Source organism: Prionailurus viverrinus, chromosome B4 (genome assembly GCF_022837055.1).
Source record: "Prionailurus viverrinus isolate Anna chromosome B4, UM_Priviv_1.0, whole genome shotgun sequence".
In the NCBI taxonomy this organism is placed as follows: domain Eukaryota; kingdom Metazoa; phylum Chordata; class Mammalia; order Carnivora; family Felidae; genus Prionailurus; species Prionailurus viverrinus.
In genome coordinates, this window is record NC_062567.1 from 16,348,055 (window position 1) to 16,374,587 (window position 26,533).

The window sequence follows — 26,533 nt, forward strand, 5'->3', positions numbered from 1 at the left end:
CGGTTTTAGCTATCTAATCCAGGAGAGACTCCCCAACTTGTAACTGTAACACAAACCACACGTAGAAGCAGCATTGTCACTGAGGGAAAAGGAAGTGCTTTTCGCCCCAAATTACAAAGTCTTTAAAAATGTTCCCGTGGCACAAAATCAATAAGGTATGTATCTGTGTCTATGCACACACATGCATGCTATCTCTCAAAACAAAACAAAAAAGAAAATAAAGGAATTCACAGTATGGAAATATAGATAGATAGATAGATAGATAGATAGATAGATAGATATAAATAGATATAGATATAGATAGATATAGATATAGATATAGATGTATATAGATATCTAATATATGTATATAGATAATATAGAGATAGATAGATAGATAGATAGATAGATGTCTATAACTTTCTGACAAGAAATACATAATTTGGGGCAGTTCTTTGATAAGATGAAAGCAATAAAGAACTTAAGGATAGCAGGGATACAGGGATGCTGTTTCCACTTGGGTAAACCGCGGCACTGAATCTAGTGTTCGACACAAGTTATGCCATGACTGAAAGGTCAGTTCATAGCAAATTCCAATTTTCCTCAATGAATACTACCACCCATATTGTGTAAGTCAGTCTCATCCAGAAAGATTCATTATTCAACAATGAAAGAGGGGCGCCTGGGTGGCGCAGTCGGTTGGGCGTCCGACTTCAGCCAGGTCACGATCTCGCGGTCTGTGAGTTCGAGCCCCGCGTCAGGCTCTGGGCTGATGGCTCAGAGCCTGGAGCCTGTTTCCGATTCTGTGTCTCCCTCTCTCTCTGCCCCTTCCCCGTTCATGCTCTGTCTCTCTCTGTCCCCAAAAAAATAAACATTGAAAAAAAAAAATTAAAAAAAAAAAAAACAATGAAAGAAATTCTCATTATGCTATTGTAGAGGATAGTCTATAAATACCTGTTAGATAAATAGACATAACCTATTTTTAAAGACTTTAAAACAGACTATGCATGTGGTTTATTCTTTTTTTTTTTTTAATTTTTTTTTTTCAACGTTTATTTATTTTTGGGACAGAGAGAGACAGAGCATGAACGGGGGAGGGGCAGAGAGAGAGGGAGACACAGAATCAGAAACAGGCTCCAGGCTCTGAGCCATCAGCCCAGAGCCTGACGCGGGGCTCGAACTCACGGACCGCGAGATCGTGACCTGGCTGAAGTCGGACGCTTAACCGACTGCGCCACCCAGGCGCCCCAACATGTGGTTTATTCTTGCGCTAATCAATTCAAATACTGACCCTTGGGAAAAGCATCAGTCCACAAGTAGTTCCCAAATACAGTTTTGTATTAGACACCCTTCGTGACAAGGCACACTAAATATCATATATAGACACATCTCAGGCTTGGGAACACTTCTGAATGAGCAAGTGTATATTTTTTCAACCAACAGACATATACGAAACTGAATCAATGTGTCCCTGACGTGATTTGAAGACAGGGAAATGTGGGCAAATGAACATAATGGATTGTCTGGGCCTTGCGGAGCCCAAGGTTCAGTTTAAGGTAAGTGGTTGGGGCTGAAGAAATAGGCAGGTACCAAGAGTCACAGTCAAGTAGGGAGATGGGGAACAGGCCCCTGGAATCAAAGGCATGCAATTTTAAAGATATTTTGACAGGATCTAGGTAAGAATCTGACAGACTAGTAAACAAGTTCAGTACACAAGGGTCAGATATACGCTGTAAGATAAAGATCCAAAGCCAGAATGTCTGAAAAAATGTGGACCGGGCAGATCAGGAACATTTTTGGAATAAGAATAGGCAAGGAGTAGGGAATCTGGCCGCAAGAGAGGAAACACACAACAGTGAGCTTGGGCAACAGGAGATAATGACCAAACAAAAGGCAGAGACTCAACACAATGCCACCCGGCTGCATCAGCCCGTGGAAATTTTAAGTAGTTCCTGTAAAAAGTCAGGATCCAATCCCCATGACCTACTAGCCTGGGGCGGGAGGATGTGGGGCACCTGGATGAAATAGGAAGTCGGGGCAGGAAAGGAAATGCATGACTACAAAGGTAACATTGTGACTGTTTTATCTCTAAGACAGATATGCAAATATGTGTATCCACTCAGTCCGCCATCCAACTTGGATGTTAAATTTGATCCCTAAAACCCAAAACTGCTCTTTCCATTTTCACTGCTGATGTTCAACATGAAAAACTCCTTCTGTCCTTTCCACGTACATCACTTCACAATTTACAAAGCTCTTCCAAAGTTTTCTCATTTGACACATATGCTATGGCCACATTTATCTCCTTCCCGATGATCAAACCTTCTCTTTCTCCCCAATCAACTAGGCTTCGCAGGAAATACATTTCTAATGTTTTATTGTTTGCTACTTTCGGCGTCAGATGTTTCTCCTTCACACACATATGGAACCCTTTGATTTAATTTTGGCAAATCAATGAAAGACACATGTGCATCTTGGAACAAGTGCTATTCATTAGGACTTGATCCTTTTCCCAGCTTCACACTCAGAAGAGGAAACTTGTGACGCTGCTTTCATTCCCAGTCTATTGATATCAGCAATAGGAGTTTTTCTCTAAGGACTTCAAATTCAATCAGAATCCTGAACCTTTTTCTCCAGGAACGAACTAAAAGTTTCTACCAGTTTACAATACGTGCTTTTTTGCAGGCTAGAGGCACCAGCTAGATGGCTACATGTGATCAGGTAATAGCTGACAATAGGATTTCACATTATAAAGGACTCATTTATTTTCCTATAGATTAGTTTCATCACAGAAATTTATCTCAGAAATTGACCACAGAAGTATCTCAGCTATCAACTCTTTAAATCTTCCTGCACTTAAACGAAGACAGGAAAACATCACTTTTTGACAGATATCGCACACTTCTCAAATTCAGATTGGAAGCAGCTCTCACATACAGGGAAATAATGCGACTGAAATTTTCTTGTTGAAGGCATTTTCCTTACGGAAGTCAGGCTAAGAAGGAATTGGACTTTTTCAGGGGGCTAGAGCTTCCCATCGGTAGTCAGAAACCAAAAGTAGTGGCTTCCCTAGAAATACTGGCACATTTCTTTTAAACAAAGACAAAAATACGAAGAGTTCAAAATCAAGAGTGTACTTCCTACTAAGTAGTTCTGGCTTTCTAATTTTAAGACTATGCTCACCATTAAAAACAAATGGTTTGGGGGCGCCTGGGTGGCACAGTCGGTTAAGCGTCCGACTTCAGCCAGGTCACGATCTCGCGGTCCGGGAGTTTGAGCCCCACGTCGGGCTCTGGGCTGATGGCTCAGAGCCTGGAGCCTGTTTCCGATTCTGTGTCTCCCTCTCTCTCTGCCCCTCCCCCGTTCATGCTCTGTCTCTCTCTGTCCCAAAAATGAATAAACATTGAAAAAAAAAAATTTTTTTTTAAATAAATAAAAAAAATATATAAAAACAAATGGTTTTGTTGTATTTGGGTAGAATACCACTCATAAAGCATAAAACGTAAATCCTCAATGCACAAAGAGGATCGACAGAAAAATTAATGCAGAGACCGAGCAAAGGATTGTGACGTTATGGACACTGCTCCTATTAAAGGAGATTTTGAAACACCGCTAGTTGGATGCATATCCGTCACTTTCAAAATATACTAATAGTTTAGTATTGTGCCTGCATTTACTATTTCTGTTCTCAGCTTAGTGGTAAATTTAACTTTTAATGATGGCTATTATCCTTCGGAACTCAGGGTGCATTCTGGGGTCTTTGCTGTGTCTAGGACAGGGGCGACTTGTGCTTGCACTCTGTCTCCTCTCGTTCACCCTTTATTCATCGAGCATTCGCAGCCCTGCGCTGTGTACAAGAAGCAAAGCTACACGGCACCTTTCATTCTCTGCCACCATGGAGTTCACGATCAAACAATAAACTAGAATACACTGAGACGGAAGCGATACGAGGTATGGATTTCAGAAGTCCTTACTCAGGACACTTGTCACAGGTGAAATAAAACATTGAAATGAGAGGTCTTTATGTGAGAGCAGAAGTGTTAATGTAGGAATAATTTACTGATTTCTTGGTTATGAAAGGTCACCAGCGGACTCAGGCTTTGTAATAAACAGAGGTTACCGGGGCACCTGGGTGGCTCAGTCGGTTAAGCGTCCGACTTCGGCTCAGGTCATGATCTCGCGGTCCGTGAGTTCGAGCCCCGCGTCGGGCTCTGTGCTGGCAGCTCGGAGCCTGGAGCCTGTTTCAGATTCTGTGTCTCCCTCTCTCTGACCCTCCCCCGTTCATGCTCTGTCTCTCTCTGTCTCAAAAATAAATAAAATGTTAAAAAAAAAATTTTTTTTAATAAAATAAATAAAATAAAAAATAAACAGAGGTTACCATGTTATGGTCCAGCGAAACATCTTCCGTTACTGCTTAAAAAAAATAAAGAAGTAAAAGTAAAAAGGCTATTATTGCACTGTTACCCTCCGCCACATTAGCTCTAATTAGATTTAATAAATTAAAGACTGATACCAAGTTTTAGTGATTTAGCACATGTAACAAAGCGGTCTCTTTGTAGTTCAGAGCAAACTTTAATTTGAATGTATTTATGTGTCAACAATATTAAGTGTCTGTTTTGTTGGTACTTTTCTAGATGTAGTTACAGAATAGAGAACAAAGCAGGCAGAACGATTCTGTTCTAATAGAGTTTATACTCTGGGGGAGACATAATTAGTTAATACATAATGCAATCCAGTATCAGAGGATAAAAAGGATGATAGCTATGTACCCAGAAACAGAATTGCTAGATCATATTGAAATTCTATTTTTAATTTTTTGAGGAACCTCCACGCTGTCTTCCATTGTGGCTGTACCATTCTACATTGCCACCAACAAAGTATACGGGTTCCAATTTCTCCACATCCTCGCCAACATTTCTCTTCTTTTGTTTGTTTGAGTTTTTTGTCTGTCTGTTTGTTTGTTTGTTTTTGGACAATAGCCATCCTAACAGATATGACATCATGTCACATTGTGGTTTTGATCTGCATGTACCTGATCTGGAAGAGATATCTGTGGCTCCTGGCTCACTGCAGCACTATTCACAATAGCCAAGAAATGAAGATAGCCCAAATGACCATTGACAGATGAATGGATGAAGGAAATGGAACGATGGAATATCACTCAGTCTTGAAAAAGAAAGAAATCCTACCATTTGTGACAACATGGATGAACCTAGAGAACATTATACTAAGTGAAACAAGCCCATGATAGGACACGATTCTACTTATACGAGGTATCCAAAATAGTCAAATTCATAAAGCAGAAAACAGAATGACAGTTGCCAAGGGCAGAGGGAGAGGAAAATGGGAAATTGTTGCTCACTGAGTATAAAGCTTCTGAGATCTCCTGTACAACATAGTACCTCTAGTTAACAATACTGTATGTTGTATGGAAACCAATTTGACAATAAGTTATATAAAAAAAGATAAAATGTAATATACAAATTATCTAATATACAAATGCATGAATATAAAGTTAGGTAAAGAGTAAAAGAATTAAAAAAAATACTGTATTGTGCGCTGGAAAAGATGTTAAGAGGATAGTTCTCATGTTAAGTGTTCTTATCAATCATACACACACACACACACCAAACACACACACACACACACACACACACACACACACACACAAGAACACAAGGAAATTTTTAGAGATGGTGGATATGTTTAGTATCTCGATTGTGGTGATGGTATCATGGGTATATGCGTATGTCCAAACTCATCAAAATTCTGATATTAAATACGTGCAAATTTTGTTTATCAATAAAGCTTAAAAGAAGAGTTACAGAGAAAAATAAAGCAGGGTAAAGGGATTGAGAGTTATGGGTGTACGTAGATTGAGAGTTTTCCAGGTAGAGTGGTCAAGGAAAGCGTTTCTGATGAGTTGACATTTAATCAGAGACCTGAACCAAGGGAGGCAAGCCACAAAGCACCTCAAAACACTTGGGAGTGTTCCAGGCAAAGGGACCAGTGATTGCAAAGAGCCCACGGTGAGAAGACACCTAACGCTGGGAGGTCTGTGTGGCTGGAGCAGACAGTCTGGCAGAAAAGGAAACTGGAGACATGACCAAGGAAGTACCAGACCGTGCAACACCTTGTAGTCTACGGATCTTGGTTTTTAGTTGAAGTGTGATTGGAGCTATTAGAGAATTTTGAGCAAACATGTATGTGATCTGATGCAGGGTTTTAAAGGATCATTGGTCACTGGGCAGAGGTCAGCTCGAAGAGAGGCAAAAATGAAATTATAAAGATCAGGAGCCTATTTCGGAGATCTCCAGGAGCCGGGATGGGATTTGCTCAGGGTGTACCGCGACTAGCAAGGAGGGGATAGATTTGGGACAGATCTGTAGTGAACAGAGTCAACAGGTTTACAGACGGATTGAATACGAAGTGGGAGAGGAAGAAAGGTAATGAGGACGTCACGGGTTTTGTTGGTCTAGTGTTGTGAATGATTGCGTCACCAGCTGAGATGGTGAACAAAGACAAGAACAGATGTTTGTTTGTGTGGGAAGATAGGAGATTAGACACTGGTTCCACACGTAGGATTTGATACATCTATGGAGCAGCCAGCAGTAGGCTATTTTGTCTGGAGTCTGGAAGTCGTGAGAGTAGGAAGATGCTATGATTTTGGATTTTCTGCTCTTCTACATCGATGCTGAATATCAACAATAAGAGACACTGTGACATCTGAAATAAAAATCCACACTGCTGTCTCTACACCATGAGCCCCTCTACAAGACTGTGAAGAAGGCCTTCTGGTCATGGGATGCCCAAGAAGTCGGTTCTCTTGGTAGGATCTAAATCATCCAATGCAGACTAGATCCGTAGACAAGCTCCTAGAGGGGATTAAACTTCCAAGCCACAGATTCAATTACCTACCAGTCTAGAGAACGGGTCCTCTACGTAGCCTCCAACCCTCCTGCTGGATAGAGCCCAAGGAGAGGGCCCACAAATAATATTCACTTGCACCCTGTCCCTGAAGAGGCTGTGGCTTGGCACTCTCCACACTCTGGTCTGGTCTTCAACCCATTTCCTAGACACACGGCCCCTGGGCTTAAGACGTGCCAGAGCACCCCAAGTTTCCCATATGCTCATAAGCTACTTTTCGGCCCCAAACACTCCTTTCCCGTGTCCCCACCTGGCTGATTCCAACTCTCTGTGTCAGTCCATCACAACGCCTTCCTGGATACAATGGCTTCATGCATCTGGCTCTCTCGTCCGAATGTCAGTTATTCGAGGGTAACAACTAGACCTTTAATTTTTCAGTTTCTAGCGTCTCCCACACGTAGGAGATACATGTTTTGTGGATAAACAGATGGAGTTATGGGTGCCTTGAAAACACGCACAGGTTTAGGACAATCGGCTCCCTAATTGGTGCACTGCCCTCTTGGTACACCTACAGACAATCTACTGAGAGTTCCAGAATGTGCCGAAGCATCTCTCACAAGAGGGCGTAGGACATGGGCTAGAATGCTATAATAAGCACAGCCCAGACAGGGCGGCCACAGAATTCAGAAGCTTGTTTTCCATCAGTGAAGGCAGGACAAGGTCATCCCAACAAGACTCCTTCACAACAGAACTGAAAAAGTTCACAAGGCTGGAAAACCAAAAATGTCCATTTTAAAAAGTACATCTGTCTTTCTTTCCCTGTCGCAGCCCCATACCCTTGTACGCTCTCAAGGGAAACAGAAGCACATAAAATACCTGAAGCAAAATGAAACACGAGTTCAAACTGAGAAGGGTAGACACTGGGCAAGACTGCAAACACACAGGAACACCAGCAACACAGAACACTGCGAGTTAGGGGAAACCAAAGAAATACAAAGTCGTACCGGGAGGCAAATACACGTTGCAGACAAGTGTGTGGAAGACAAACACAGAGATCAAAGAAAACCTTGCAGTGAACCGAGCAGGAGACATCAAGAGTATTTCCAACTCAATGAACTGCGTGTCGAATGAAAACAAGTTAACCTAATCTGATACCAAAAGGCAATAAAGGTAATTTCAAATGATACTATTCAAGAATCAAAACAAAATCAGATCAAGTTTAAATAAAAAGCCTCCTTTATTGAATCAAAGTAACACAGTAGAGATGTAACATGAAAATGCTTTGGTAACTTAATACCTTGGAAAGTAGATGGAAAAGAAAGAAAGCTCAAAATAATCGCATAAGAAAAGGAAAATATTCAGCAATCAAAGCTAGATGGGAAAATATCATGAGAAACACATAAAGAAAACAACGATAAAAACTTAAAGGAGAAGGCTTCTATGCTAATGCTCATGAAAACCAAATGTGAATGACGAAAACAAGGTACTTTTGCCTCAAGGAAATGAGCCGATTGTTTAATCCTTTATCCTAACAATCAGAATTTCCTCTGACTCATAAGAAGAACCCTAAAATGATGACTCTCATAACTGCCCAGCTACTTAATTCACAGAGTAGAACAGATCAATTTTAGAACATAAACGTATTCTCATACATAGAAAAGAAAGGGGGGGGGGGAGTTTATGTAAATTTATGGCAAGTAGCTTAGGAAGTGTAAAATATCTTTGAGAGCGTCTTGTTCTATGTCCCTCTTGTTACACAAGTGGACTCTGTGCCTAATCAAGTTAGATGATCTCCAGAGACCTCAGTTCAAGGAGGAGACAGCCTGGCTGAAGTCCAAAGCCTCGTCCTGTGGCACCCAGCTGTGTCCACTAAAGTGCAGCACGGTCACACACACACCCTCGACAGCAGGGAGATAACCCAATCTCCAAGGACATCTCGCTGGGACTTAGCACATTTTATCCTATAAAATCCTAATCTGTATCTAAAAAAAAAAAAAAAAAATCGAGTATGGAAGAAAAGCTGGCGTTTCCAAATACTTACGTTGTCTTTTTTTCTTCATCTTACCACTAACAAGTACGGTTTTAAAATTCTATTCCGTTTCTAGAATGGTACTTAAACCAATACATATGATGAACTAAAGACACCAAAGGTTTTCATCAAACAGCCGTCAAGACCATAAAAGTTGCTTCCTTCTACAGAGTCAATCAGCACCTCCTTCCCAGGGCCCAGCAGAGTACACATTTCAAAGGGGACCCTAAATTTCAAAGAAACTGAGAAGTCATGGGTACTGCTTCTTCCCTTCACCATCAGGAGAAACAAAACAAAACAAAACAAAACACTGGGAATGTTTCTATTTTAGGTTATTTTTCAGCTATGCTTTAATGTCCTTGAAACATATCAAAACATCATCCAAACAAAAATGGGAGAATTTCCTTGAAAGCCTTCCACAACAGCCTTTTATTAAAAATAATAATAATAATTGGGGCGCCTGGGTGGCGCAGTCGGTTAAGCGTCCGACTTCAGCCAGGTCACGATCTCGCGGTCCGTGAGTTCGAGCCCCGCGTCGGGCTCTGGGCAGATGGCTCAGAGCCTGGAGCCTGTTTCCGAATCTGTGTCTCCCTCTCTCTCTCTGCCCCTCGCCCGTTCATGCTCTGTCTCTCTCTGTCCCAAAAATAAATAAACGTTGAAAAAATAATAATAATAAAAAATAATAATACTAATAATTATAGTGTATATATTTATGCACACAGTTCTAGTTTTTAAGATCTTAGTTTCTTGTATACCCAAAACTACTACCACATTGCATGTCAATCATATGTCAATTAAAAAAAAATAAATAAATAAGAAACAGGAAAAAAAAATATTAATTTGGCCATTTCATTCATTCACCCAATACTTGCTGAGTGTTTATTCTTAACGGCTGGTGACAGAGTCGTGAACAAAAGAGCCAATATCTCTCTTGCAGGGCTTCTATTCTAGCGAGGCAGAGACAGACAAGCAAATAAATAGATAGATAATATCTCGGATGGTACCAAGTGCTAGTGAAGGAGAAAAAAAGGGACAGACAGGAAAAGTGCTACTTTGTCTCTGGGAGTCAGGGAGGGTGTCTCCAAATAAAGTGACTTCAGAGCAGAATTATGGAGAAAAACGGGATTCGGCCAAAGCAAATACGGGGATGAGAGGGAATGTTCCAGGCAGGGAAGCAGTTACGTACAAGGCGGCAGTACAGGGTGGGAGCTTGCTTGGAAGGTTTGAGGGAAGCGTGGACCACAGGAGTGTTCCGAGAATGGAAAGAAACGAGCTTGGGGAAGCAGCCAGGGCCCAGAGCAGGCAACGGTGAGGATTTGGGTGATATCCAGAATGAAATGGTAACAGAAGAATGACGTGATTGGACTTTCGGAAAGATCCCTTCTGGCTACCAGGTGGAGGAAAGAGCAGGACAGAGGGCTGGCGGCGTGAGAGGCAAGAGCAGGAACAGGAAAGCGGTCAGGAAGCTACCGTGATGGTCCGAGGCAAGGAGGGCCCCACCGGAAACGTGGAGTGAGGGCAGAGGGGGGCCCAAGCAGTCAGATTCTGCGTGTGTTTTTCCCGGTGGAGCTGATAAGAGTTGCTAATGGGTTGGAGGGAGGTGTGAGTAAACAACAAGGGTCAAGGATGACTCCAAAGGCTTTGACCTCAGTACCTGGACGGGTGCGGTTGCCATTTAGCAAACTGAAAACCTGGGAAAGAGCAGACTGTTGTGGGGGGAAGGTGGGGGGCAGGGCTATTGTTTTGAACATATTGGGTTTGGTATATCACTAATCATCTGAATACAGACACAAGATGCCAACAGCTGGAATGCGTCTTGCCTCCCTTAAAATAAATGGAGTTGGGAGCATGTTCCCATGTATTCTAAAATCTTTTCAAATTAACACAGACATCTGGTGTTACACATACTTGTATGTACGTTAGAACACTTACTGGCACATCTTTACTTCTGCTTCGTACTTCAGTATCCATTTTCCAAACTAGGAAACGTCACTAAAAGCAGAGCACCTTGACCCCATAACGGGGGGCTGAGAATGACAAGGCATTTTCAAAGGCATTTTACAAGACATTATTTAAGCTACTGAGATACACCTTCCTGTCAGAAATCCAGCCCCCAACCCCCACCGCCACCTAACATGGCGTCTGAAATTCCTCCATTTAAAAAAATGTAATTATGCCCTCTCAATCAAGTGTTAATCTTACATTCTGGCATAAATATAAGAATATGTATGTATACTGTCTTTCAATGGAGACATTTTCTCATTCAGTTTGGCATAGAATGGGGTCCTTTTGCTAGAAGTAATCAGAAAAGACAAGGTATGGCTTGGGAAGAGAAAGAAGAGAGAAGCCAACAACAGCGGGTTTTCACAGTGCAGTCCTGGGGACAGAGAACGGAGAGTCAGCAGGTGCAGAGGGACTGGAGACGTTTGGGGGAGGGGGCCTGAATTCTTCTCTACGCAGGCTCATCCCAGTCCTCATCACTGACACCTTCCACATCGACCTCCAGTGTAGCCTTCCTTCTGGACTCTGATTGCCTACTCGACACCTCCATTCGAACATCTCACCCACACACCATCTCAGTGCTCCGTTCTCTCTCGCAAAGACATTTTTCTCCCAAAGCCTCCTTGGCCCAGTTAACATCATTTAGCATTTGTGTTTCGGCTCAAATCCTCCTTCTCTGGGAAGGCTTCCCCGACATCAAGGCCAGATCAAATTCCCCGGTTGTACCTCTTGTGGCCCCCACGCTCTCCCCCTCAAAGCCCCTTCTCTGTTCTTAATTATATATTACGTGGGTCAGTATCTGTTTCATGTCAGAGTCCCCCACCAGACTCCGAGTCCCTTAGAGCAGATGCACATCTCTTTTGCTCACTGCACTATGCATCACCAGATCTGAGCTCTTGGCTGGTGTAAAAGAGCACTCAATAAACATTTGGTGAATAAATGAATGAACGCTGTATTGGGTGCACAGACGTGAAGTCGAAGGGTCACTGCTGAAGCAGAGTCTCTAAGGTACATCGCATCAACTCTAAAACACTGGACTGAGTGAAGTTGACTACGATGGCTCTGAGTTTATTCTTGTATTTGTTTTGCATTTTGCTCATCTCATCAAACATCGGCATTATTCTGTACCTCCAGAACCACAGAGGACACCGAAGGGAGAAATCAATAACCCCAAGTCCAAAATCAAAAAACTCAAGAAGTTACTGAACCCTTTGTTAGAGGACCAGCCACAGAAAAGGGAGGTCCCCCATGACTGTTGTGTCTACAAGACGGCAAAAGTACCTGACAAACATTTCATTAGAATCATAGAAAAAAGAGATCTTTAAAAACGTCCTAGTAAGGTGAGATCTTAAAAACCAAACCAAAACAAACAAACAAAAGGCAAACTCATAGAAACAGCACAAAAGTGGTTGCCCGGGGGCTGGAGTGTGGGGAAAACAGGGAGAGGTTGGAAAGGGGGTACAAACTTGGAGCTATATGAAGAACGAGCTCCGAGAATCTAACGTATAACGTGGTGACGACAGTTGACAACACTGTATTGTATCGTTGAAATTTGCCAGAAAAGTAGATTAACGTTCTCACACACACACAAGATAACTATGTGACGTGACGGATGTGCTAAGTAACCAGCTGGGGGGTGGGGGGGAGTCCATTTCACAAATGTACTCACATATCAGATCTTCCCAATGGACACTTCGGATACCTTACAATTTCACATGTCAATTGTACCTCAGTAAAACTGAAACATCAAAGAAAACAAAACTTTCGACCCAGCTAAGGCCAGTCTAAATATGCAGTTTAAGATGTATAGGATGTAATTGACTCTAACCTCATAAGTGCTTTATTTGAATGGATGAAAAAAAAAAAAACACCAATCATACAATTGCAAGGGCTTTCACGGTTTTAGCAGGTCTTTGGTCACTTTACTTTCTCTGCAACCGCCCCTCACCCCCATGTTAAGTTGCTCAACATCAAAATTTCCTGCCGTTGGGATGTCAGCGATAGGACCTCTGTGGTTGAAGAGGAAATTCAGGGTTCTTTTTATTCTTATGTGCTTCAGACCCCTCACCTCCTTCCCCATGGCACTAAAAGGGAGGTGCTCCATGGTCTTAACTTTTTTTTTTTTTTTTTTTTTTTTTAAAATTTTTTTTTTCAACGTTTATTTATTTTTGGGACAGAGAGAGACAGAGCATGAACGGGGGAGGGGCAGAGAGAGAGGGAGACACAGAATCGGAAACAGGCTCCAGGCTCTGAGCCATCAGCCCAGAGCCCGACGCGGGGCTCGAACTCACGGGCCGCGAGATCGTGACCTGGCTGAAGTCGGACGCTTAACCGACTGCGCCACCCAGGCGCCCCTAACTTTTAATAAGACCTTTGTCAGCAGGATTAGTTGAACATCCAAAATAATTTCAACTAAAAGGTCTAGATGTAATCTGCCGGCTTGGATATAGAAAACGGGAGAAAGGATGACTACATAAAACATAGGGAAGATTATTAACAATGAACAGTATTTTCCAGTTTTGTTTTGTTTTTAAATCTCGTATCTCAAGTATCACAGCCAATTTCTTTTTTTTTTTTTAATTCTTTTTACGTTTATTTATTTTTGAGAGAGAGAGAGACAGAGTGTGAGCAGGCAAGGGGCAGAGAGAGAGGGAGACACAGAATCTGAAACAGGCTCCAGGCTCTGAGCTGTCAGCACAGAGCCCGACGCGGGGCTCGAACCCACGAACTGTGAGATCATGACCTGAGCCGAAGCCGGACACTCAACCGACTGAGCCACCCAGGCGCCCCTATAGCCGATTTCTTTTAGGCAAGATCTAACTCTGCCTGCAAATGTATATCAACGTTAGAACGCACACAAGGGGCGCCTGGGTGGCTCAGTCGGTTAAGCGTCCCACTTTGACTCAGGTGTCATGGTTCCTGAGTCAGAGCTGCACATCGGGCTCTGTGCTTTCGGCTCCTCTCTCTCTGCCCTTCTCCCACTTGCACGCACTCGCTCTCTCTGTCTCAAAATAAATAAGTAAACTTGAAAAAAAGTAATAATAAAATAATAATAAATGCACACAAATTCATAGCAACCCCTTCTAGCTGTTCCAATATAACTGTAAGATTGATTTCCCTCAATGGAAATCAAACACAAACTCCAAAGAACCCAAGTGTCCATTCTGGCTGTGTACCTCCATCACACAATCATGCAACAAACTCACATAGCAGGTCCCAAGACCCTTTTGTCATTAAAAATCCATTGGTGGTGAAAATAGTGAAGAAAGGCAGGAAAAAACAAACGTGCAGGAATGCAAATTAGTAGTATAAAAGAAAAGGACTCCACTTTCTGAACAGAAATTAAAATTTTCAAACACACCCAGGCTACATGTTTGTGCAAAGGTGAAGAATGTTAGGCACACTTACGACAGGTTTGCAAAACTGTATTATTGTTCTCTGAGACTGATTCAAATTTACTACCTCCTTCGTCCGACGGCCTGGTTACCTCACTGCAGCATGAAAAGCTGGGGTAAATCTCGGATATTTCTGACTTGTCGTCTCCCAGACCTGTGCCAAAAGTACTGCTCGAATGAGAGCGAGAACGATGTCTCTTATAGTGACTCGCCTTTTCTACAGCGGAAGGAAAATATTCGTATTTGTGATTAAGTGACTTGAAGAACCACAACAAAAAAATTACTGAAAAGTGTAACAAGGACACAAAGCAGGTCTCTTATAAATAAAAATCCCAAAGCTCAGGCATTACAAGTTCTAGCCACCTGTTACCAAACTTCCGCATATGCTGTGTCAAGTGCATCAGGGTTGAACAATCACTTATGCTCATTTTAAGTGTAGATTTTAAAGGAGAAATGGGGGTGGGGTGGGGAATTAACAAGAACTAAGGAAACACTGGCAAACTAAAATGTTTCTATCAAACATAGCATCTGGTTATACATAATTGTTTTCAAGAATCGCCAAGCGTAAGTATTTGTTGCCTTTTCTTTATCTTCAGAAAATTGAATGAGAGCTTGGCTGCTTATGTAGATCAAACCGAGGACAAAAGTATTAGAGTCCCTATTTTCCCTTGGGCTTTCCATTTTATTAATGTCAGTAATTAAATGTAGAATATAAATCAGGGGATAGAGACAGACCCAAAGGATATAATACATCTATTTATATTGTTTGAAATAACTGCATAACTGTCAAGGCTTCTGTGTGTTCAACACTGTCTGAAAGTCTGAAATGTCAAAGCATGCTATCCCTGTACCCAAATATCCAAGCCATTCAGTTTTTGCTTTTAATTAGAAACACGCGGTCTAAATTAAAAGTCGAGTGAACTTGCGACATGCGCCATAAATTCTGCATTATACGAAAACTCAGAGATAAAGTTTAAGGGTACCAAAAAGTCTATTTTATTTTAACACATTCATGATGCTATATAGGACACCTCCCCCACCTTTTATATAAAGGAGAAACGAATCTCCTTTATATCTTAGCAGTTTAACGCAATCCAAATAATTGCATTTGAAAGCCCAGAAAACCTATCAAATCACATTCACTAATGAAAAGCAGAAACGAGGAAGCTCTGGACACCTTTCTAGGTGAACCTGGGACAAACTAATCTAGGTCCGATATATTAAAAAGCTGTTTTGCGAGGTTTGTTTTCATGCATGATGAATGGCATTTTAAAGCAGCATGGCATTTTTTTTTTTTTTTTGGTTTTTCAAATCCTCAACTTTAAAAATTCACAATTTACAGCTGGCACCAGGTGCCTCTAAGGCTCAGATGAGCCGAACTTTGAGGACAAAACCACGTAAATGAGGAGGAACTCAAAAATGTAAGCAGTACCAGAGAGCATATGGAGACTTCTAGACTGAATATTGTCTTCCAGGGGATCAATGTCGAAGATGGAGCCAGGATCTGTGCGCCAAACTTTGAGGTCTTTTACCAAAAGGAAGAAATCAACAAATCAAGACTGAATCTTAAAAAGCCAGCACCGGAGTCAAGCGCAAGTCTGGAAAAAGTTGTACATAAGAAGCAAACACGTAGAGGCAAACCCACGGTCCTGCAGACATCAGAGAACGAAGGGACAGTCGCACCCACATGGATTTGGTAAGGAAATCTTGTGAGCAAATTTAAGTTGCCTGGTTTATTTTTCATTGTCCTTCTGTCTGCAGCCTGTGACTCATCACCCAACACACATGCATACCAGACACACCCCCCGCATCCCTGAACCCCCAACACTCGTGCTCAACGAAGTAAAATGTTTGACATAAACTGCTGATTAAGGACATGTGAGTAATTCCCAGGGAGCGACGAGAGGTTTTTGTCCGAGAAAACCAAAGAAAGAACAAAAACTTCTCTCCTGAGAGCACCTGGGTGGCTCAGTAGAAGCATCCAACTCTTGATTTCGGCTCAGGTCATCTCACGGTTCGTGAGTTCAAGCCCCACGGTGGGCTCCCCACTGACAGTGTGGAGCCTGCTTGGGATTCTCTCTCTCTCTCTCTCAAGACATAAATAAGTAAACTTTAAAAATAACTCACTTCAGTTACTCCCTGCCTGGTTCAAAAGTTCGTTTGTGGAATGTACTTCATTTTGGGGCTTCATAGGGAAGTCCTCAGTGGAAAACAGTCTCCCCCCCCCGCCCAAAAGAAGAAATGCACCCACCTCTGGATTACCCAGTAAGGGAATAATTTAGAGACATGTATGTTGCATTTAGAAAAAAATAGTAATTTCTAGGGGCACCTGGGTGGCTCAGTCGGTTAAGCGTCCGACTTTGGCTCAGGTCATGATCTCACGCTTCGTGAGTTCAAGCCCCGCGTCGGGCTCTGTGCTGACACTTCAGAGCTCGGAGCCTGCTTCAGATTCTGGGTCTCCCTCTCTCTCTGCCCCTCCCCGACTTGTTCTCTCTCTCTCTCTCCCTCCCAAAAATAAACATTTTTAAAAATTTTTTTTAAGAAAAGAAAAGAAACGAATTCCATGTTACTTTCAACAAAAACATCTCAACCCATCCACCCAACTGAATATGATTCTTTTAAACAATCAACTTTGGAAGGTGTGCAGAGCTATCTGGAAGGTGTGCCAATCTATTTGGAATCCCTCTTGGAAAAGACTTGCAGATTCACTTAATAATCACTCAACAAACTTATGCCCTGACTTCAGTACCGTTGTTTTATATGAAGACATTACGCTGTCAGATACGCACCTCCGTCCCTCAGCTCACCTCTAAATGGCCTTTCACTAGTTCCAAAAGGCAAGCTCTTACTTGTGAAGATGAAGCTAACTTAACATGGAGATTGCTGGTGAGCATGTTGCATGGTTCCCAAAAATATTATCTGAGCTTTAGAACTGGGCTAGCTACAAAAATTCAGACGCTAACTGCTCTGAAGAACAATCATTTGGAAGTATGGGTCATTTGTGCATACTGAAAACTCAGTAACTGTCCTTTCTAGCCCTGCTTTAGATTCCGGTGTGATCACTGCTGTCTCAGCCACCATTCAAAACTTTGTTCTGAACATGCGCCCAGACGAACTAGGAGGAATAGTGAGAAGTTTCCTTCCTCTCAGATTTATGGCACTTGCAGACAGCTCTCGGTTATCCCCACTCGGGGATAATATCAAAAAAATATAAGCTCTTCATATTGTGGAATACCATCAGAATCTCTCTGGCACTTCTATTTGTGGTAAAAGGTCCTACATGGGATCAGTTCTATTATTTCTGTCCCCCATGTAGACAATGTCTGCAGTACAAGGCATTGCTCAAGTACGTTAGCTAAAGGAAAACAAAACAATTGTCCGGCCTTTGTTATCACTCCTGGCTGGTATCTGGGCCGCTCCTTGGCTTAAGAAGTAAGAACACTCTTAAGACCAGCAAGTTACTGAAGACAGAGAAGGTCCAATAATCCAAAAGATTTGCGATGATAGCTGACAAGGACCATGAATCCCATTCAACGGGGCACAAACAGTTAACACTTAGCCTGTCATCCCTTTTCAATTGGGCACCACATCCAACATTTGAGGACGAGTCCAATGAATAAGGAGGCTGATTCTACAGCGGGGGCAAGGACCACCTTTTTGACCGTGCACACCTGCTGAGAACCATCAGCTTACCAACAATGATTCCAGGTCTCCGGTCCATCTCCACAATGTGAGGATGGACGCCCTTGTAGGCCGCATCGCTGACAACCTGGGTGTTCTTCCTCACTCGCTCTGTCACGGGGTCATCTACAACAGGAGTAAAGCCTCTGCCCTTTGTCTTTTCAAAATCTTCATGATATTTTACCTGAAAAAAAGGAAAAACAACATAAACTCCAACTGAAATTTCCTGATTGTTAACAGAGCTCACACAATTTCGACATAATGGCAACTGTTACAGAATCAACTACATCTAGACTATTTTCCACACAGATGAGTCTTTTCCAATTACTCCGAAAATAGTGTCTGAAATGTCAGCTTCCTAGCATCAGAAATCAAGTGCTGAGATTTTCACAATGGTTTTCCTCATTATGGTGAGAAGCTCTTTTAAATTATATATAAACCGGTATATCAGTGAGAAGGTTTAAAAGATATATATTGTTTAATCCTGGCGATTTCCTAAAATGTACTAACTTAGGTACAAAGTAATTTGCTATTTTTTAACTTTTAATAGGTTTTAAAATGATACTCTATTTCCACACATTGACATGATTTTTTTGTGTGTGTATATACACACACACACACACACACACACACGTGTGTGTGTGTGTATATATATATATATTATATATATCAGAACATGAAAAAATATATATATTATATATATATTATATATATATTATAAATATCAGAACATGAAAAAAATGTGTGTTTTGAACTGTTATACACAGTTCAAAACACACATTTTTTTCATGTTCTGATATTGGATTACAGTGGTAGTTATTCAATTCTATAAATCTTACTATATACCACTGAATTGCACACTTTAAATGAAGAAACCTTATGGCCGATAAATTATATCTCAGGCAACTGCTTTAAAAAAAAGCATACCTAACTTTTACATTCTTTGCAACATGTAAACATACCAAGCTCTGTCTTCAAATTAACTGAAAAGAAGTCCAAGCAAATGTCTTTCACAAAATGCATTTAGAGTAGTCATGTTAGAAATAAAAACACACCCCAAATATCACTGAGAAAAATTATTTTATTAGACTAAATATTTCCATTACATTTCAGTGTGGTTAGCGGTCACCCCTCCCCCCCCCCCCCCACCAAAGGAGGGTCCCATCTGTGTTTTGCTTTGCATTCATGCTGGTTAGTTATCCAGATTAATGGTGAACAACGCCTTCTGTATACCGGGTGGGGCCGTTCCTTAGTATGTTTTAGTCATGAGAAGAAGGAGCTGGTTGTACCCTACCATGGAAATATGATTTTGTGCTTCTTTGACATATCTCAGACCAGGCGTATCTAAAATCAGACTTGGTCTACCTTTCATCTGTTTATGGTCCTGGGTATATTTTACCTGCAAAGGACACAGTAGAACGTACTTAAACAACATGACAATTGTAAGAGAAAACAGTACGCCACGTTTTCAAACTTTCCAAATGAGTGACACATCTACAACAAATTCAAAATGATTCCCCAAGTAAGTTGTTCAGTGAATTACATGTCATTCTAGGGTAACAATCTAAAATTTTGCTCTCAAAGTTCACTTTTAAAAACTAAAGCAAAAACCACCTAAATCTCTCGATTAACCAAAAACCAACGTGTGAGTGAGCGATATCCACTAACAGTGTAGTCGGGAACAGTGGAAAAATCCACACTAAATTAAACAGGAAAAATCCACACCAAATGAAACCTAAATTTATTTTTCTGTTTCTAATATTTCCCCGTTTGCCACCATAACACTGTTGAAGAATGTATACCTACCAAGTCCAAGCATCCCTCTATTTCCTTTTATTTTTTTTTCCCATTGTGGAGAATAAGAAACTGTGAGTATCAGATCTAATTTCCTTCTAAGCAGCCACAGCTTAAAGGTAATTTATGTCAAATACGGTCAGCATCTCTGGACAGAAATGCCACTGGCGAACTGTAAACCGTAAACCCTAAATGCTGATTCCCAGGCATGAGCTATCTTCTTGATAACTGACCAGCAGAACTCTGCTATCTATGAAGCTGGTTATGCATGATATGAGGAAAGCAATGATTGAGGACCTGAAGACATATGTGCAATTCGGAACTGAAGCCCTGATATTTACTAAAAGAAAGCATACAATCCAAATAAGACACTGATGTGCACCACGGGCCTTTAATGAATAACTGAATGCTATACGCAATGCATTTAAAGATTTTTTTCCCTCTAGGTCCCTACTCTGGAGTAATGAGTCATTTCTGATTTTGTTTTGCAGAGAACATCTAACAATTCACATTCAATGGGATACATCTGCACAATGACAATTATTTAACTTACGCATCAAAGACTTCACCACTTTCAAAGACACTGGCTAAAATAACATGAATCATTGTTTAAAGGAGCATAATATAGTTTAAAACTAAACTTTGAATGTAACCATTGGTCACATCTGGAAATACCGAGGAAGGGCTTGCATGATGACGTCAAGTTGTGCAACGGCAGCTTTTGGAAATCATCTGAAATTACACGTGGACCTACTGCATGTATCACAAATGTTTCTTGAGAGTACGTTTTATTTTCACGGGGGAAAAAAAAAAAAAACAACAAGAAAAGGACTGCAAGTAAATAATAAAGGACGCATCCTTTGTAACAGACCAAAATGAAAAAAGCAACTTGCCGGACTAAGATTTTCTTGATTCTTCTTCACTCTTTCCATTTCAGGAGTTACACTTAAAGCTGTGGCTCTTCCCAGCTGGCCTTTATAATAAACCTATCATTGCGGAGAATAAAAAATAAAGAGCACGGTGAATCAATTCACCTACATAAGAGTCTCACAGTAGCTATTTTAAAGAGCTAGCCGAGAAAAGGGCACAACGGAAAAAAGAGGATGGTATCGGAGGGCTAGCCATATTTAAAAGGCTTGCATCTGAAATCAATTTCAATTCATCCCATTGCGTCTATGGCTGGGAATGACGTCACCGTGAATACACTCAAATACATGGGCATACTGTCAGGAAAGCGGACATAAGCACTGCATCACAAAGGAACATGGTAAGAAGTGTCTTTCATGGATATCGCTTAAAGGCACTCGTACCCATATACTGTTGTAGTCTGTTAGTAATTAACTGCAGCAGGGTTTTCAAAAAGATGCCTAAATAGGCGACTGTGGTCATCCAAAAACTGGTTGCTGCACTTCCCACGACCCCATTCTTCCTTCTCAATAACTAAGTTCCTTTCTGAGAGTAATGGAGTTATATCAACCTTGCCCCTAGATATATCGGGCAGAGATGGGCACCTACTTCTCCAAAACACAGTTGTTAGGAAAATGGCCAAACAACGGTCTGCCTTTGTTTTATGATCTGCCCCCAAAGACTTTAAAGGTTTGAAGAATAAAATATTTCTTTGAACCTAATAGATTTCTAGATTTCCTCTTCCAGAGAACCCAATCTAAATTTTTTTTACTGTTTTTTTTTTTTTTAATCTTTGAGAGAGAGAGACACAATGTGAGCAGGGGAGGGGCAGAGAGAGAGGGAGACCACAGAATCAGAAGCAGGCTCCAGGCTCTGAACTGTCAGCACAGAGCCTGACGCGGGGCTCAGACTCAAGAACCCGTGAGATCATAACCTGAGCCAAAGTCAGACACTTAACCGACTGAGCTACCCAGGCACCCGCAGAGAACCCAATCTGTATGTTAATGACTTCAAAAAAAGATGCTCTCCTTGAACTACACCTATGGATTACAAAAACAGAAAGGGGTTAAGAACAGGCCAGGAGTTGGTGCTCGAGGAAAAACGAACAGCCCCCTTTACAAGTGCCCTGAAAAATGGGCCTGTCCCGTGTGACCTGTGCAGGCTTGCACACTTTATAATTTTACCCCCCAAGTCATCATCCAAAAATAAAGTGACGAGAGCTGGGAGTGGGCGACAGGGCTGGACAGGCTAACAAACAAGAACACATACAGGTAAGAAAGGCAGTGGGAAAGCTTATTCGAAGGGCCAAGATGCTAGGAGCCATCGCCGCATCCCTTTGCGGAACGACAGCAACTGTAAGCGTGCAGACAAGAGGGAGCCACGATAATCGGTCGCCAAAAATCGTAATTGGCGGTCACTGGGAACTCTGGAGCCCGGAATGCCTAGCTGTACCCACACCTAACACTCCACACCATTTCAAGTTAGACAGGCAGTCAACTGAGAGCACAGTATCAACTTGAGAACTTTATAAACACAACTCTTCACTGACATGTTGAGAATACGTTTGCTGTCATAAGGAAAAAAAGTTACTAAGGTCACACATTGCTGAGGTTCTTCTGGTTTTCTTTAGCTCTCTTCAGCTCTGGTGGATCAGAAATTGAAGTTGCTTGTTTAACCCCTCCTTTGTATTTTACCTGCGGAGGATAAATGAGAATTTTAGTAGATAGCAGAATGGTCAACACACACACACACACACACACACCCCCCACAGAGCATGAGCCTCAAAATTAACCCTATCTTTCCACACTTGTCCCCACAGTAGACATGCAGAAACCGGTCAGTTCATGTCCACACCTGGATCCTTATTCTTCTGATGTGGCAAGCACACAATGGTGTTGTGCTTCTTTAAAATGATGTTTCAAGGGGTGCCTGGGGGGCTCAGTCGGTTGAGCATCCGACTTCGGCTCAGGTCACGATCGTGTGATTCGTGGGCTCGAGCCCCACATCGGGCTCGCTGCTGTCAGCCTGTCAGCGCAGAGCCCGCTCAGGAACCTCTGTCCGCCTCTCTCTGCCCCTCCCCCGCTTGCACTCTCCCCCAAATAAATACATTTTTTAAATAAATAAATAAATAAATAAATAATGGTTTCAATAAATATTTTGCTGTTCAATGCCAAAGCAAACTGCAAATCCCACCACTAAAAGCAATGGGAATATAGGGGAGAAACACAGGAATGAACCATTCCAAGAGAACCACAGCGAAGCTGCTGGCCCAGCCTGGGGAGGACCATTTACTCTCATTCTGACCTAGGGCTTCCACCTTCAAAAGAAGCTAAATATCTCTCCCTCCTACTGCCTTCCAGGGATATTATAAGGATCAGGCGGTGTTCAGCCTGATTTTCTCCTCTACCTGTAAGAACTCACACTCACATTGTAAAGTCTTTCAAAACTACCTGTTTGGGAGGAAGAACGCTATTGTTTATACTGGTAAAAGTTCCACAAGAGGGTCCAAAAAATGGGAAAAATAGCTAGCAGGGGGCACCTGGGGTCCCCAGGGGCACCCAGGGAGACCTGGGGTCAAATCCCAGCTCGGCCCTTCAAACTGTGGGTCCCTGGCATGTCCTGTGACCTCTCCAAGACTCAGCTTCCCACACCTACAAACCAGAGAAATAAATTGCGCCGACCTCACGGGTTCACAGAAAGCGTTCAGCACACATGCCATATTGGAAGTATCTCGCGATTATTAACTCTCATTCCTTTATTAGCAATAAATCATTGATGACTGACTAATGTTTTTCATTTTATTTACAAGGTTCCCTGCCTTGACGTTATGTCTTAAGCAGCCCAGTCAAGCCGGCTCTTCTCCAGCTCTATTCTAACAGCTAAATTCTTCTTCTCAGGTTGACAACACACCCACTTCTCTCCAGGTCCTTCCCCAAAAGGAGAGATTTACCCACGAATCTATGAGGCCCGTGGAGACAGGAACTAGGTCTCACCCATCTTTGTGTACCAGTAACCAGGATCACGCCTGGCGCACTGGGGTGCTTAACGAAGACTTCTTGACTAAACGGACACAGCTAAATCATAGCCAGACAATCCCAAACTTCCCGCATCGCACGGGAGAACCAAAGTTCCTGCCCTTGAGCATGGGACTGCAGAAAAGAGCATCCGATCCGTAGAGGGCTCGAGCTTTTCGGACAGCACTGTGAAGAATAAAAGTGCATGACGCTTGCTAACACAGAGGAAACACTTGCCGCACTCAGCTGCTCCTGGTTTCTCCTCACCCTCTCCATCTCTGGCGTGACGCTCACGGGCGTGGCTTTGTGGCACGGCTCTTTGTACCGGAGCTGAGAGACAGACAAGGTGCGAGACAGGGTGGGGTTATGTGAAGGAAAGGTGCACCCACAGTCTGCAACAGATTAAAAGAAGCGTCCTTAGGAGTTCGCGGGGACCTGCGCATCGCTAGCAGACTTCACCATCGCCACGAGCCCAGGCTGCAAGCTTGTTCTCGCCCGAATGTTTTTGAACTCTACCTTTGGCTGTTATTCTTTGCGTCGCATCATTTGTCGGGGGGCCCCTCCGAGTGTGATCGGTACCGGGAATAATAAGTGATCCCTTCCGTGAGTTCCTTTCTTCAGAGCACAAAGGCAACGTTAGCAAACTACCATTTCGTATTTAAAAATAAAAATCCTACGTTCCTCTCATCGGCAAGGAGGATGGCACCATGCCTGCCCCTTCGTGACAGGCTGTCACTGCGGAAACACACCCCGAACCTCAAAGTTTCCTTATCTACAAAGTGCTCACGTGGGAAGGCCTGTGCTCTGACTCGCATTTATGGAAATTTTCCTGACCTGCCGTGTTGAGGTGCTCTTTCTTAGCTGGAGGATCAGGCCCCAACATTTGTGGTCAGTTTTCCGGCAATTCTGCAACACCCCGGGAAATAAATGAGCCTCCAGCACAAAGAAACAGAATGGTAGGTCCATCAAATGAATCTTTGACAGGCAAAAGTTAAACTGGAGGTTAAAATCCTATTATAAGGAACTCCACAGGGACAGTCTTAATGATCTTCCGGAGTTTAAATTTAGTGTAAGGGAATTTTTTTTTTTTTTAAGACATCACAAGACCTTCAGGGCCTGCAGATAAAATGGACCCGGGATGCACACCCTTAACCGTGAGTGTGCCAGTGAAGGGAAGCTTGACAAGCCTGGAAAATAAATGACAAAGGGTCAGGCCCCTTCCGTGTGGCAGCTTTCCTCAGCGGGCGGCTTTCTTTGTGCAGTGATATGTAGTTGAGAGTTTAGGCAGATTCTGTGTCCGTGTCTGTGTCTGCGTTAAAGTAAGAAAAGATCCAGTGTAATCTCTACAGATGGCAGGATATAAGGAAAGATTACTCCGAGTAGAGCTCGGAGGGGAAAAGTCTGCTGAACGGCATTACGGATGTGGAGAAACTATCGTCACCAATTTCTGGTGGATGTAAGTTTGGGGAAATCAAACTGATAACGGCGACTGTTCATGTCTTGTTTTCATCCATTCACAAATATGCTAAGTGCTCTCCAGGTAATACCTCCCTTAATGGTATGGCTCCTGTGTCACAGATAAGGAAATTGAGGCTGGGAGAGGCCGGTGGCTTATAAAGGTGACACAGCAGGTAAGGGCCGGAGCTGGGATCAAGCCAGGAGACCAGGGTCCACATTCTTCCCGTTATTCCGTATTGTCCGAATTTCTACCGTGTGCACACCGCTTGCCTTATGTCGGGCCAGCTATCAACTGTGCTGTGATTTGCAGTATTCGTCTTCCATTAAATTAGGCCACTATTATCTTCAAATAAAGTTATTTTATGGGAGTGTTATGTGTCTCTGATAAATTGAACGCGACTATCCTTTCCTTTCGAAAAAGAGATACATTAAAACAATACAATCCCTAAATCATGGCCTGCTCACGGGCCAAGCACCTATCATTTATATACCAGCCATACTTTAGGAAACACTGGGGTTCCCGACGTGACTCCTTAGAGCCCGAATCACAATTTCTCTCTCACCATCATCTTCTGCCGTCTTTCATCGCATGCACCCATCACACTAAACCTTCCTGTCCTTGGACAGAACCTGGACTCTGAACAGGTTCAGTTTGCTCTGCCAGGAAGGCACTTCTTCACGACATCCACCCCCCCAACTGTGATTAATTCTTCAAGATCCAACTCAAATGTTACTCTTCCTCCGAGGGTTTTCCTCTCTCTCTCAAGGACATACCCTTCCTTCTCTGCGTTTCCACAACACTTTGCAAAGGGAATACTTGCTTATCATTAAACGACACACTGCGCGTAAAGTACTCCAAAAGCCTCGTGAACAGTCAATAACTATTAATTATGGTTACAGCACTTAATGCATAATGGGTATTTATGCCTCTGTCTGTTTCTCCTAGAGGCCTTGAGGATCCTCACTCATCTTTGAATTTCCCAAGAACAAGAACAGAGCAGGCATTCAGTTAACATGTTCTCGGATAAATAAATGCACGCACGAAGTGTTGTGCTAGCCCAACAGAAAGAAGGGCGAAATCCTATCTCCACCTTCCAGGAACGGGTCCTCCAGCAACAGAATGCATCATCACGGGACTTCACCTGTGTAAGTGCTGGGCCCCCCATTGTCTACGGCCATCCAGTAAAATAGAAAACAGTACTTAAAGAAACATGATCACACATTGCTGATGTTCTCCTGGTTTTCTTTGGCTCTCTTAACTCTGGAGGATCGGAGATGGCTGTTGCCTGCTTTATCTCTCCTTTGTATTTCACCTGAATAATGTACTGAAAGAACAATGCGGGTTTTATTCAACACAAGGCTTGCAAGGTAAGAATTCTGCATTTGTAACCATTACATAGTTGAACTTT

General features: G+C 42.5%; 1 protein-coding gene across 12 annotated transcripts in view; it reads right to left on the minus strand.

Annotated features, from left to right (window-relative positions):
• Positions 1–26,533, minus strand: part of NEBL (nebulette) — a 366,680-nt gene that overhangs the window by 15,555 nt on the left and 324,592 nt on the right. For 10 of the 12 annotated variants that reach the window (XM_047867227.1, XM_047867228.1, XM_047867237.1 and 7 more), the window contains 5 exons: positions 23,904–23,996; positions 22,254–22,346; positions 20,640–20,732; positions 19,247–19,351; positions 17,965–18,136 (listed from right to left, as the gene is read on the minus strand). In XM_047867227.1, coding sequence (XP_047723183.1) covers positions 17,965–18,136; positions 19,247–19,351; positions 20,640–20,732; positions 22,254–22,346; positions 23,904–23,996 — 556 coding nt within the window. The remainder of the gene's footprint in view (positions 1–17,964; positions 18,137–19,246; positions 19,352–20,639; positions 20,733–22,253; positions 22,347–23,903; positions 23,997–26,533) is intronic. The other 2 variants (XM_047867235.1, XM_047867238.1) reach the window with 2 other exon arrangements.